General features: G+C 33.0%; 1 protein-coding gene across 2 annotated transcripts in view; it reads left to right on the forward strand.

Moving 5' to 3' along the window:
* The window catches only part of ORC2 (origin recognition complex subunit 2), a 41079-nt gene extending 27062 nt beyond the window's left edge, over window positions 1–14017 (forward strand). For both annotated transcript variants that reach the window (XM_016131058.2, XM_016131059.2), the window contains exons 11-18: window positions 131–240; window positions 2057–2189; window positions 3011–3107; window positions 5034–5180; window positions 5794–5965; window positions 9408–9469; window positions 10149–10267; window positions 12247–14017. In XM_016131058.2, coding sequence (XP_015986544.1) covers window positions 131–240; window positions 2057–2189; window positions 3011–3107; window positions 5034–5180; window positions 5794–5965; window positions 9408–9469; window positions 10149–10267; window positions 12247–12333 — 927 coding nt within the window. In that variant the 3' untranslated portion in view covers window positions 12334–14017. The remainder of the gene's footprint in view (window positions 1–130; window positions 241–2056; window positions 2190–3010; window positions 3108–5033; window positions 5181–5793; window positions 5966–9407; window positions 9470–10148; window positions 10268–12246) is intronic.
* Window positions 14018–14687: the final 670 nt, after the last annotated feature.

Genomic DNA, 14687 nt, shown 5'->3' on the forward strand with positions numbered 1-14687 from the left:
ACTGATTAGAGTAATATTTCCACTAATGGCCTCTTCTAACCTCTACCTCTAAGAAAATATTTTTAGTTTGGATTGATTTGATGTATGTTGAGAGTGATTTTGTTCCCTCTCTCTTCCTTTTTTTTTAAAGCAAACTTTATGTGACTTATTGAGCAAAGTTCGTCCTTCCTTTTCTACTGAACTTAAACAATTAAATCAACAATATGAACAATTATTTCATAAATGGATGTTGCAGTTACAGTAAGTACTATCATCATTGCAAACCCTTGTAAAATAATCATATGTATTTATATAAGTATGTTAAAATCAAGCAGTTTAACATTTAATTTTCTTTTATAGTGAACTTCATATATTTTTTTATGTAAAAATTTGAACAATAGGTGTTTTTCCAGTTTTATGACTCAAATGTAGAAATGTCATTGTACGGCTCTTCTCATAAATTCTACATTTTTCAAGAAATTTGGTTTTTCTAAGTTTATCAGATGTGAAAGCCATAGGTAAGATAAATATTCTTTCTTAGATTAAATTATATTTTGATTTTTAGGGAAGTGTTTGAAATGGATGCTAATAAAAATATACTTAGATACTCACAGTTACATAGTCACTGGGGTAAATAAGAAGGCAGGTCCAACAAGCAGTAGGAACATAGAAATTGCCACAGTTTTCCCCAATTGATCCTAGTTTTGTTTTGCCAATGAAAGTCGAAGTGTTATACTAGTAAGAGCCTGATTATCTTCCTTGCTAGGACCTTGGCTGCTTTCAGTAACTATTTACAGATCTGTTCATTATAAATTTAGAAAGCAGCATTTCTCTCTAATCCTATTCCCCATTCCACCAATTCCTTTTTCCTCCAGTATGTCAGCTCTAATAACTTGGATTCACTTTGCGTCTTAGCCTAGACCTCATAGTCAACTTTTTTAGTGGAATTGCTAGCTCTCAGAATTTTTTTTTTTTTTTTTCCTGCTGCTTCTATATTGTTGATCTCTACCTTTGGTGGTTATCTGTCTCCTGTTCTTCTATTTCTAGGCTATCCTGCTTTGCTACAGAGCATCACATAAATACTATTTCTGACTGACCGCCATAAACAATCATGGAGTTGAACTTTAGCTTGGCCCCTTGTGCTTAGTGTTCTGGGCCATCTCATTCACTCTCTTGGCTTCAGTTCCTTTTTGAATGTAAATTAATTTCCATAAATGTATCTACAGCCCAGCCCAGGCAAGATCATACTCTTCAGCAGCAGACATGGATATCTGAATGTGTATTGGAGGTTTCCATGTAGATGTCCTATAAATTATTCAATTAACATAATATTTTACTTATTGCAACTCATTCCCACCTACCTCTGCAACCTAACATAGTGAACGTCACCCTATTTATGTAGTTGCCTGTGCCAAAAAACTGAGTTATTCTTAAATGTTCCCTTTCCCTCAACCTTCCACATTTAATCACTCTTCAGATACTACTGACTTAATGTATAAAGCTCTTGACACCTTACATTTTTCTCCATAACACCTAATTCAAGTCAGTTTTGTCCCTCCTCCCTATCCATTCCTCCCATTCAGGCACTGTGATCCTCTTAAAAAGATCATGTTATTTTCCCATGTAAAAACTTTCCATTAACACCTGACTAGTTACTTATATATGGTCATAGTCCTTGGAATAAAATCTATTTGTCTTAGTTGACTTAACAAGAACCTTTGCGACCTGGCCTCTGCTTACCTTTTCACTTTAATCTATTAATCAAAACTACGCTTCAGCCTGTAAATCTTTAGTGCCTTGTACCTACCAATGTTCTCCCTTTACTTCCGGGCACCCGTTGCTTGAAAGTAATATGAGCGGGAGAGAAAGCTGCTAAAACTGGAACTATAAGCTTGGTGTACAGACAATAAAATTGTGCTTTTACCTTGTGTAAATTCGGAATCAGTATAGTTATTTATCCATCCCAGTTCTTCCTGTATTCTTTATAGGCTTAAATTAAGGGAACTAGTTGATTATAAACTGGTTGGCAATAAGAGTTACTGATCTTTAATTTCATGAATGCTGTCTTTCCTAACAGCCTGGGGTTCAACATTGTGCTTTATGGTTTGGGTTCTAAGAGAGATTTACTAGAAAGGTTTCGAGCCACCATGCTGCAAGATTCCATTCATGTTGTCATAAATGGCTTCTTTCCTGGAATCAGTGTGAAATCAGTAAGTTTCAAAAAATGTCAAAAATGTTAAAAAAGGAACATTATATCTCCTGTCATTCTATACCCCCTTATTAATGAGAATACTACTTCTCATTCTGGAGCATTCATTTTTTTTTTTTTTTTTTATCACACTAGTAGAATTGCATAGTGCTTAAGATCATGTGTTCGGAGTCAGGATTCTAGCTTTGAATCCTCATTTTTGAATTTCCTACTTTGTATCTGATAATGAATTAAATCTTATGAAAAGTTTAGCTTTGTGTACTGCACCAAGTACTAACAGTACTTCTCTGAAGGACAGGATTATGGGGGGCTTCAATTTTATTATGCTTTTATGTCACTTCAGTACTCTAAAAATAATAAAAATATCAGTAGTACTTGGTAGTTTTGTAATATATTTATAGATCATTTTTTCTCCAAAGACTCATATCTCTTCATCATTTGAAAATTAACTTAAACTTTTTGGGTGATAGGTATTAAGTAATGTAGTATTCCTTTCTAAAAGAGCCCTTAATGTTTGTGTCCTTTTTCCTTTGATAAATGTTTTCTAATGATTTTTGTATTGTTGTTGGTTTTTTTTTTTTTGCTGCCCTCTTATCTTTACATCTTTGCTGTTCTTCCCTGTTTCTTTTAACCATAACTTATGCAAAAAATGAATATAGGTATACTTAAGTACAAGTAGAATTTTTTAAGTGAATTTTCATACTTGATGGGAAATCCAAATTCATTTTTAATTTATAAAAAAGGATTGATTTGCTAGTTGTATTTATCTTATATGACAGAATAAGTTATAATCGATGTATTTCTTGCACTTTTATGATACAGATCCTGAATTCTATAACAGAAGAAGTCCTTGATCATGTGGGTACTTTCCGCAGTGTACTGGATCAGCTAGACTGGATAACAAACAAATTTAAAGAAGGTAACATGAAGTAGATACTCTAGTTTTAGGGTGAAGCATATGCTTCTATTTATTTGTGTATTACTACACACAAAAATGGAGATTATTTTAATAATGGTGCTTTTTCTCAGTGCTGATTTAGATTTCTCTCAAACATTTTTTTCTTTATCTGGGAGCTTTTCATGTGAACTTCACTAGTTATAACACTCACTGTTATCTGGAACTTTTATAACCCAGAGCCTCTTATTTCAGAATAATTTTCAGGTTTTGCTTGGTGAGTGTGAAGTACCTCCAGTTAATTAGTATACCTTTGATAGTTTTATATTTCATATTTTTATAAAATATTCTTATTCTAAGTAAATATCACTCACTGCATTTAGTGATTTTATATACTAAAATCTAGGGTAGAAAATCTTTTTGTTGTTTTGTTGTTAATGTTTTATATGAGCATTTCAAAAAATTAGAAATAAATTTATTTAGGCTCTAACAGTTGTCATTCAGTCATTGCTTAAGAATTAAAAGGAGTCGTTGGTTATGCTTATTAAATGATTTGATGGATAATTTCAATATTGTTTGTATATTCATTAAAATAGGTGCCTAAGTTATTTCATTTACACGTATTTATATGATACATATTATATATGACATAATATAACTACATATTTATATAAAATGTATAATTATATAAATTATATAAATATTTAACTTACAAGTATGTATATATTTATATAATATAATTTTAATTATATATCTATAATTACAATTACATATAATTATATGTGATTTAAATATATAGTATGTATTCTATATCTGATATATACTATAAATATATTTTATGTATTCATATATAATTTATATGTTTATATATAATTTAAATACTATTGACTGTGGTGGCTTTTAGAATTCAAGGAACCTTGGGCTTTTAAAATGTGTCATCTCAGCATCTTTGTCGTTATATGGTCTCTTTTGTCTCTCTACCCCCAGTGCAACAGAGATTTACTTATTCTCTCTAAGGCTCATCCTCCATCATAAACGCCAGATTTCTCATTTCTTATCAACTCATGAGAGACTTACAGTGGCTTTTAAACATGCACAAGACTTCTTTCATCTTAGGAAAAGCAATTACCTGATTCTACTGCCCTTCCACACTATTTTATTTCCCTATTTCAATATGACTTTAGAGTTTTTGAAGACATGTCCTGCCTTCTACTTTTTACCTATCACCTTCTTAATTCCTTGCTTCTGTACTACCTAAACTGTATGCTTAAAGATCACCTGTAATTTCCTCTTTACTAAATAAACCTTGGCTCATTCTTTATTTTGATCTTTGCAGTGTTTGATGGTATTGACAGCTTTACCTTCCATATTCTTCCTTCATTAACTTAAGAAATTTTACTTCTCTCACTTTCCTGATTCCTTGATCAATATCCTAAGTCCCTCACGTTTCCTTTTTTTTCTTTTTACTCTTTTAGCTTTTGTGATATCAAGGTTTTTTATATTAACTCTTACTGTTTAGTGAGAACTTTCTGTTTTCTTTCTTCTTCTTCTTCTTTTTTTTTGTGTGTGTTTCCTCTCCATTCCCACTTTACAATTCAACATGCATAGATTCACCTCCAATCCAGTTATGCATCTTGCCTTATTTCCTATGCCTTATTAAAACCGCTTTTTTTATGGCCTGATTCAAGTGCTAAGCATTACCCTTAAGACTCTAAGCACACCAGTTCCTACTGATTTCCAATGAATTTTATTTTTTTAAAAAAAGACTTTAATAATGTCTTGCCTATTTTTTGAGTGGCTGACGTATCTTCTCAAATGAATTGTGTATCCCTAAGCAATAGTTATTTTGTCCTATACTACTTTGATAATTCTTTAGTCCATAGGTTGTGTGTGTGGTAGGGACTTCACAAATACTCAGTGAAAATAAAATTGAATTCTTTTTCTTTTCAGATTCTTCTTTAGAACTCTTCCTTCTCATCCACAATTTGGATAGCCAAATGTTGAGAGGAGACAAAAGCCAGCAAATTATTGGACAGTTGTCATCTTTACGTAACATATACTTGATAGCATCTATTGATCACCTCAACGCTCCCCTTAGTAAGTTAAATGTTACTGTTTTTTTCTTGAGTCTTCAATCTTACAAAATTTTCTTAATGTTGTAAGTTACAACATTTTCAATGTTTTTCAGTACAATTTTCCTTTTTTGCATGTTTAAAGACACAGATCGCCAAAAATATAGGTCTCCTCAGTATGTCTTAGAACATAATTTTTGGAAATAAAAATTCGGATTCTAAAGGAGGTGTTTTACACCTAAAGTTTCATGAAGGAGAGGGAACCCGATTTTTATTTTGGTCTTTTTCTACACTTCGTGGTATTGCAGCATTTATTTTGTGTGATATAATTCAGAGACTGTGAACAAAATGTTAAATAGAACAAAATGTTAAATTAAATTTTTTAAAAGAATGCCTTGGTAACGTTAATGTATTTTAACTTTTTAACTTGTATTTAATATATCAGTAAAGATTCAGATGTTGATTGATAATGAGATTAGATTGTCATGTACTGATTTGCATGGGGAAATGGCAAAAATGAAAATTTTCAAGATTCATTTTTTATTTCATGCTTTCTTATTTTCTCCTAAATGGAATTTAATAACATGGCAATATGAAAATAATTAGTAATTTTTATTTTCTTTGATCATGTGCTCTAGTGTGGGATCATGTAAAGCAGAGTCTTTATAACTGGCTCTGGTATGAAACTACTACATATAGTCCTTATACTGAAGAAACCTCCTATGAGAATTCCCTTCTGGTTAAACAATCTGGATCACTACCACTTAGTTCCCTAACTCATGTCTTACGAAGCCTTACTCCTAATGCAAGGTAAGAATGAAAACCATAGTTTCCTTTTTAAGAAACTCAGTACATTTTAAGACATGCACTCCTAGGTTTTAATGGTGATACTAAAGTTCCTACTTAGTCTGAAGGATTAAGAGAAATAGTAATGATAATACTTGCCAGTACTGGGTTATGCAAGAGTCAAGAGTAGTCTACCAAATTGCCCAACAATAAGAGTACCAATATTTTTTTTTAAATAGATTTTTTTATTTTTGAATAAGAGTGTCTCAGTAGTCAGTGTGGAGGAATAAGCAGAATCATAATGAATTTTACTTAAATTCGATGGTTCTTTTTAATGGCACATGAACATTATGATTCAAACATGGGTCGCTTTACATAAAATAGCTCATTTGATCCTCATAACAATGCTAAAGTAGATAGTAAAGGGCACAGAGATTTTGATTCAAATCTGCCTGGCTCTAAAGCTCATTCTTTTAAATATCTTTATATAATGTTTCCAGTGAAGCACTTTTAATAGCCTCACAAAGAGATATATCTGAATCAATAAAAGCTATGAAAAACTAGGTATAACATAAACCAGCAAAAAAATAAATTGTGTGAAAATTAACCTGTCAAAAAAGGCTTTTAGGAGCAAACTGCCCCCTAAGAGCATAGAATTCTATAACTGTTTTTAACAAGATGAAATGTTGAAAAATAACAAACCTTGTTGAGAATAGATAATTGAGATTTGAATAAATGAGAAATACGGTGTTCCTGGATGAGTGGACTAAATATTATAAAGGTAGCAATTTCTCCCAAGTTAGAAATGTATTAGAGCTATAAATTAATCAGATCATTAAATGACTTTGTGTGTGTGTGTGCACTTTAAAAAAATTCAAAATTTCTTAAAGAACAAGCAGGTGAGACTAACAAAGACTTTTTTTAAAAAGAGCAATGAGACACTTTTGTACAAGATGGCACAATACTTTCACACTTTAATTCATCCCCTTTTGTACACACTACATAAATAAATATATATTAAAAAAAAAACACAAGATATTGCCTAACTCAAAAATATGAACATCTCAATGAAACAGAATCATAAAGCACTGAGAGAATTGTAGCCACAGCCCACCTGTGTTCTGAATCTAGAAGCAGCATTAGAATACAGGAGTTTGGCTTATATGAAATAACAGTAGTGTGACAATATCACTTGTTGTACAAACTCAGACATTTTTGTTCAAGATAAATACTAAACTGGACAAAATGGGAGATGTAAAAATAAAAAAAGCATGTAAAACAAAATTATATCGTGTTCAAATTTGTGTATATGTATATATACATACATATACATGCGCACATGCACACACACACATATAAATAAAATTTTTAAATATAGGTGGATACAAAAAATTCCTAATTAAGAATAATACTGACCCTAGAAGAAGAGAAAGGGATATGAGTTGGGGTACACAGGAACTTTCAAATAGATTTGGGTTTTTTCCTAGCAATTTCTTTTCCATTTATTTATCTTTGGTTTTTTAAAAACTTTTTGTTTTGAAATAATCAGAGATTTCTAGGAGGCTACAAAATATGTACAGTTACTCCCAGCACCTCTTTCCCAACTATCACAGATACCAACATCTCACAGCACAATGTAGTATTAAAACCAAGAAACTGATGCTGGCCTGATCCAAAGAGCTTATTTAGATTTCACCATTGATACATCCACTTATCTGTGTGTGTGTGTGTGTGTCTGTCTGTCTGTCTGTCTGTCTGTGGTTAGTTCTGCAGTTTTGTCATGTAGCTCTGCGTAACTACCAACACAATCAAGATATTCAGCTGTATCAGTACAGGACTCTCTCATGTTACCCTCAAATGCTAATGAATTTTACTACTTTATAAAGCTGTTTTTGTACACTTGAAAATAACATTAATATTGTGTTGATATTTAAATGTATATTAAATGAGTATCTAATCAAAATTTTTTATGGAATTGGGAACAGAAAAAGTCTTCATTCAATTTTACTGCTAATGGATGGACTATTGCAAGTTGCTACATAGGAAGTTGAGGATCCATGCAATAGAAGTACTTGAAACATTAAATATGATATGATTAAAACATTACATATGATTGATACTAATGCAAATATATTTTAGTTTGGCATACCTCAATGTCTGTGTGCTAGCCTTCAACACTTAAAACAATTTATTTAAAACTACTTTGAAATTTTGGTCCATTCTGCTAATTTTAATATCAATTAGTCTTTACTTGGTACGAATATGATTGATCAAAAATCTTTAACAAAATTTAGCTATGGAGTCATTGGCAGTACAGTTGATTCGAACAACAGTTTTGAACTACATGAGTCCACTTATACTTGAATTTTTTAAATAAATATGCAGTTGGCCCTCCGTATCTCCTTGTTTCACATCCATAGACTCAATCAACCATGGATTCCATGAACCAGGGATAGAAAATAATATTTGAATCCATGGTTGGGAATCCACAGATGCTGAGGGTCAACTGTATGCATGGTTCTGTGCCTTTTTGTATAAGGCATTGAGCATCCTTGGGTTGTGGTATTCACAGGGGGTGATGTGAGGTGTTGGGACTTGAACCAGTCCCCCGAAGATACCAGGAGACAACTACACAGGGCATTGGCACTCTAACTCCCACCTTGTTCAAGGGTCAGCTGTACTTAGTTATAAGGGGGTCCTTCAGATGATCCAAAATATGCTAATGGTCATTATTTCCTAGATTATCAAAAAATGAAAATGCACAGGTTTAAAATTTTTACTATACCCAAGGATTCCTGGGAATTTTAGTTTGTGTAAGACTGCTTCCAGCCCTGTAATTCTACTTGATAAACTCCTACAGAAATAATTCAAAATATGAAGTAATGTGTATAATAATTACAACTAGAATTAATGTAAACATCCCGGTCCAGTAAGGAAATAGTAAATTTGTGGTACTCAAGTGATATCATAGATGAACAGCCATTAAAAATGGTTTAGGAAGAGTTTTTAAAGACATGGAAAAATTATTATGTGAAAAAGTGAGGGATAAAATAGTGCATACCATATATAAATGCATGAATTTATGTTTCCACCCCACCTTTTTCCACAAGGATTTTAGAAAGCAGCATATGCAATTATGATTTCCACATCAAATGTTAGTGGTTGTTATTTTAGGGCTATAGGATTGATATTTTCCTTGTTAGAGTTTATTATGTATTCCAGGTTTTCTATAGTGAAATAACCAATAGTCTAAAAAATCTACTTCTAGATTTTCCTTAAAAGGAAGTAAAAGAGCTTCTTTTTTTTAAGTTGGCCAGGATATGATGTTCCTTCAAAAAAGGAATAGAAGCTAATACAGATAGGCCAAGTATTTCATTCACATTTTTTTCATATATTTTACTTCTAGCTATTTTTATGTTAACATTCTGGATTTGAATTCCTGTTTATGTTTTGTTTTTTTCTTTAGGGGAATTTTCAGGCTACTAATGAAGTATCAGCTGGATAACCAGGATAACCCTTCTTACACTGGTATTCAATATTTATGATATTAAATTGTATGACTTTTGTTTCACCCCATTAATCCATTTTTCTGGAGTCTAATGATCACACTGCAGTTATTCATAGCAGTGAATAAATGCTTTGCTCTGTGATCAGTGTGTCTGCCACATAGCAAATTTTGAAGTAGACCCAAAGATACTCTGCTGAACAGGCTGTTTGCCAATGTGATCTGAAAGACGAACCCTGCTTGCTTTTTAAATCTCTTATGCTAACTGTGGATTTTTGTCTACCAGTTACCTATATTTCATATGCTAGAGATTTGCTTAGGAGATTTTCTTCCTTTTGAGAGAAAATGTGTTAACTTAAATATTTTAATAATCATTCAGATCTCATTACTTAATAGTTCTCTCTTTAAAAGTCAACTTTATTCACACTTTAAAATTGCCCACAGGATTGTTATTCTTGGTCATAGTTGACTATTTTCAACCAATCAGTTCTTAAAAAATATAAACCACAGTGTATAACACTTAAGTATTCTCTAGTTTTGCTTCTTACAGAGGTTTAAAAAAAAAAAAATCAGTACTTACTGCCAATTTTAATATACCATGACCACAGCACTTTTTAAATTTATTCTTTGGTATGGGTATTCATGTATAGGGTCATGTCTTAAATGCTGACTTATGTTCATATCACCTTTTGACCTCTGCAGGACTTTCTTTTCAAGATTTTTACCAGCAGTGTCGGGAGGCATTCCTCGTCAATAGTGATCTGACACTTCGGGCTCAGTTAACTGAATTTAGGGACCACAAGCTTATAAGAACAAAGAAGGTAAGCCTTTGCTATTGTAGCACTATATGCTGAGAATAGCATACCTCCTTTGCTTAAGGACAGGTATACCTTTGACTCAGATATGGTTATGATGGTTATGATGGGTCTAAGGGATCCATTTAGGCATGGTGCCATTTGAATTCTGTAAAAAAGAGGTAGAACTACTCTGTTTCAGGGCAGAGCAGAAAACCTAAGAGTTCTAGTCTAGAGGAATAAGCCATTTGAAATATGAGTCAAATAATTATATTCCTTTCTCCCTCTCTTCTACTCCATTCATTAATCTGGTCTATATTTATTGAGCACTATATATCAGATATTGCACTAGGTATTGGGATACTGTAGTAAGCAAACACCTTTTCTCAAAGTGCTTAAAGTTGAGTGAAGATGTACATTTGTTGAATAACCATACACAGGTAAATTTTACCTAGAAGTCCTATGATCAGTAGGTATGTAGTCCTGAAAGAGAATATTATAATAGTTGGATTGACTTAATTATGGATATCAGAAGAGACCACTGAGCTGCGATCTAAAAAAAGACTAGGAGATGTCTCCTGAGACAAGAAAGGGAAGAGCATTCCAGGCAGGAACAGCATGTAAAGAGACTGTGGAAAAAGGCAAGCATGGCACAAGATGAGGCTGAAAAGATAGTGATTTAAAGGCGAGACCATGCACAAATTTTAGGCTAAGTAAAAGATTTTTATCTTTATTCAGAAATAACGGGAAGACGTTAAAAAAATTGTTGACTATGGTATCAGAGTGGAATAGGGCAGAGTGGGATGGGGATTGCCAAAAGGGCATGCACAGAGACCAGTGAGGAAGGTGTTAGGAGTCTGGGTGAGATGATGGTAATTTGGTAGGGTGAAGAGAGAAAAGTGATTGGATTCAAAATATACTTAGGAGGCACAATTGACAAGAATTGATGATAGATTGGATATGGGAACCAAGGGAAGAAAAGTGCGAAGAGTAATTTCTGGCTTCTGGCTTGCATAACCAGAGAGATGGTGGGATCGTTGGATGAGAAGCTGGAAGAACAACTTTTTTGGGTTAACAGATCATGAGTTCATGCTCTTCATGTGCTTGGACTTACAGTTTGAGGTTTGAGATTTCTGATTTCCAAATGGAGATGTCAGCTAGGGAGTTGGATTCCTGCAACAAGAAGCCAGAGGAGAGAGCAGGGCTAGGGGTGCAAGATTATAATTCCTACATATTTAGGTTGTAACTGAAACTAAGCATTGGTGGGACTACCTAGAGAGGACATATAGTGAGATTGGAGGGTCAGGAATTAAGCCTAGAAGTATGACATTTAATAGCCAAGTAAAGGTAACCCTGCAAGATGAAACAGCCAGAGAGCCACGAAGAAAACCAAGATATGATGTCACAGAAGCCAAGAGAAGCATATTTTAAGAGTGGTCAAGTGTTAGATGCTGCTGAGAGGCCAAAAGAGGAAGACAGAATACCTGTTGGATATAGGAATATGGAATTCCTTGGTGGTCTAAGCAAAAGCTCTTTTGGTGACATAATGGTAGCAGTAGCTAGGCTGGACTGGGTTGAGTGAAAAGTAAGGAAATGGAGACCACCATTTATAGACATCTCTTCTGGAAGTGTGCAGCAGTTGGGTGATAGAATGAGGCGCCTAGTGAGGGTTATTTAAAAATGAAAGCTACCTAACTGTATTTAAAAACCAATGGAAAGGATCCAGTAGAAAAGGAAATAACAGAGAAATAAATCGTGTAAGATTCTAGAAAGAGCAGGAGGGTGAAGAATATCCACCTGCTCACTCTCTAGTCTTTTTTTACTGTAAAGTGGTCTAACTATAAACCCAGGATATTTAAATAGATATATGCCTGTGTGCCCTTTTCCCTTAATTTTAATACTTTTATATTTATGTAAAATATCGAATTCATTTTTTGTTTAACCTACAGTAGATTCAAATCTCTCTTACAAACGACTAACATCCTGGACATTGTTACATCTTTTAGGGAACCGATGGAGTGGAATATTTATTAATTCCTATTGACAATGGTACATTGACTGATTTCCTGGAAAAGGAAGAAGAGGAGTCTTGAAGCTATCCTTTACTCTTGAATCTTCTGTGGAAGGGTTGTTGTACTCCAGATGCCACTCCTCTAAAGTGTTACATTTACAGCCAACATTAAACTCTTTTCGCATTGTATAAGTTTAAAATTGGGAGTGGGGGAATATCATCAGTTTAGAACCTTGATTAACCTAGCTGGTTTATCTTTCTAGTACTACACTATGCAGTGGTCCACAAGTTGGAGAAAATGTGCCTTTCATTCATTACCTCTCTGGAGACTTCTTGCTGGAATGAACACTGTGCTCAGGGACTATATAGAATTGGATGTTTTTGAATTCTTTTATACTAGAGATCGTTTTAACTCCTAAGTTTTTGAGGGCCTTTAAAACTCCTGGAGCTGATTATTTGCAAGTGTGCTTATTCCAGAGTGTGGAAGTACAAAGACAATGACATCATGTGAATCTGCTTTATTCTATTGTTGTGCGTATGTCAAAACTGGTAAGTGTAATGGAGAAGGCAGTCCATCTCTTACTGTTTTTGAAGTGGCTTAACAAAAGGTGTTAAGACTGGGGAAAAGTAGGTGACCCAGCTTTCTCCTTTTGGATTTAGGCTACATACTGGTGGGGGATGATGGGGCATGACACTATTCAGCTGAGGTAGTGGGAAATGCATAACAAGTATACAGGATACATACCCACCCCAGAAAGCACATAAATAGTAACAGAACATGATAGTCAGAACAGTTAATGACTGTGCCACCACCTTCATGATACAGGTGAGAAGCTAGGCTAGAGAAATATACTCCTGAATTATATTTTAGTCATTATTTTCAAAACAATAGAAAACAAAAATTTAATTATTCTTTTAATATCAACATATTTTTGTCTTGAATAACATGCAGGTGAGTAGCATATTAATGACTAGCTTTAAATTTAATCTTGATTTCTAAAACTGTAGGACATTTCAGGTTTTTTTTTCTTAAAGTGACCATTTCAAGCCTTTTAAATATTTTTCTTAGCAAAGAAAGAAGACTAACCTTGGCCACTGTAGTCAGCTTACAGTCTTCACATACTCCCTGAAATATTTCATACTTGGAAATGAATTTATTAAAATATCACTGTAATAAAGTATATACTCCATCACCATTTTTCACTAATTTTTTATAAACACCTTTCATGAAACTATTATTTCCCAAAATGCTCAATTTTTAGCATCGTTTTTGTGGCATATAATTAATTTTATGTTAAATCTATTTATTAAGGGTTAAGTCAGATATAATTACTAATCAAAATATATAAACAAATTTGTACATGATTATAACTGTATAGTTTTTTTAATTATACCAAATGCTATTTAATGAAAAGTGAGTTTCCTTCCCATTTCCTGATCCTGTCTCTTAGGCAAACATTAATAGCAGTTTAAGTATTCTTCCAGAGGTATTCTCTGCACAAGTAAGGGTTTTTGGTCTGTATTTCTCCTTTAAAAAACACAAATGGTAGCATATGATATTTGTTGGTTTGTACCTTGCTTTTTTTGCTTAATATAGTAACTTAACAGTATAAAAAAGCATACAAAATCCTTAATGACCTAATGTGGAAACTTTACATCTGCCCTTAAATATCTATTGGTTTATTTTTATATTTTTTGTCTATACTATTTGCAAGCAGTATGTGTCAATAGTCTTTACTATTAATAAAAAGTCAATTTGGATAGAATCACTTTTTCATTTATAGTAGTATTTTTACTAAAAATATTTTGAACTACTTCAAAAATTTTATGAGTGCATCATACAGATTTGATGATTTTAGCAGAATTATATGCTCTTCATTAACTTGTTTCAGCATCGATTTTCCTCAAGCTCTTCGAGTTTGACTGCCAAGGCTCCAATTTTTTCTGACTTGCTTTTGTCAAGATTGAACAGACTTGAAACCTTGACAGATTTTTCTGGTTGCTCCTTAATAAAATGGCTAAATAGGCCAAACAAAAAAAGTCATAGGGGATGTAAAACAGACATTTGTACTTCTACAAACTTGGTATAAGACCAAATTCCTTAAGAGGGAGTGCTAAATCAGTTACTCCAGAAACTTGACTTTATCATCATGTTTGTCATTTTAATATATAAACATTTCATTCATATACAAGATCAGTGAGTTTGGGGGATGGTTAATAGGTTTTGCTTAAATTTTTAAAAAAATTACTTAGAAAACTTTTAAAACTCTACTTTTTTCCCCCAGCTAATTCAAATGTAGAGCCAGTAGCATTGTTCAAAATGTATTTTCCTACATTCTAGGAGGTGAGACGACTCCTGTTTTGGTGTGCTCATCTGTAAAAATGGGAATAATAATACCTATATGCTTCTTTATAAGGGATTGAAAATGTTTATAG

The sequence above is a fragment of the Rousettus aegyptiacus genome, unplaced genomic scaffold (assembly GCF_014176215.1).
Source record: "Rousettus aegyptiacus isolate mRouAeg1 unplaced genomic scaffold, mRouAeg1.p scaffold_m13_p_2, whole genome shotgun sequence".
Classification (NCBI taxonomy): Eukaryota; Metazoa; Chordata; class Mammalia; order Chiroptera; family Pteropodidae; genus Rousettus; species Rousettus aegyptiacus.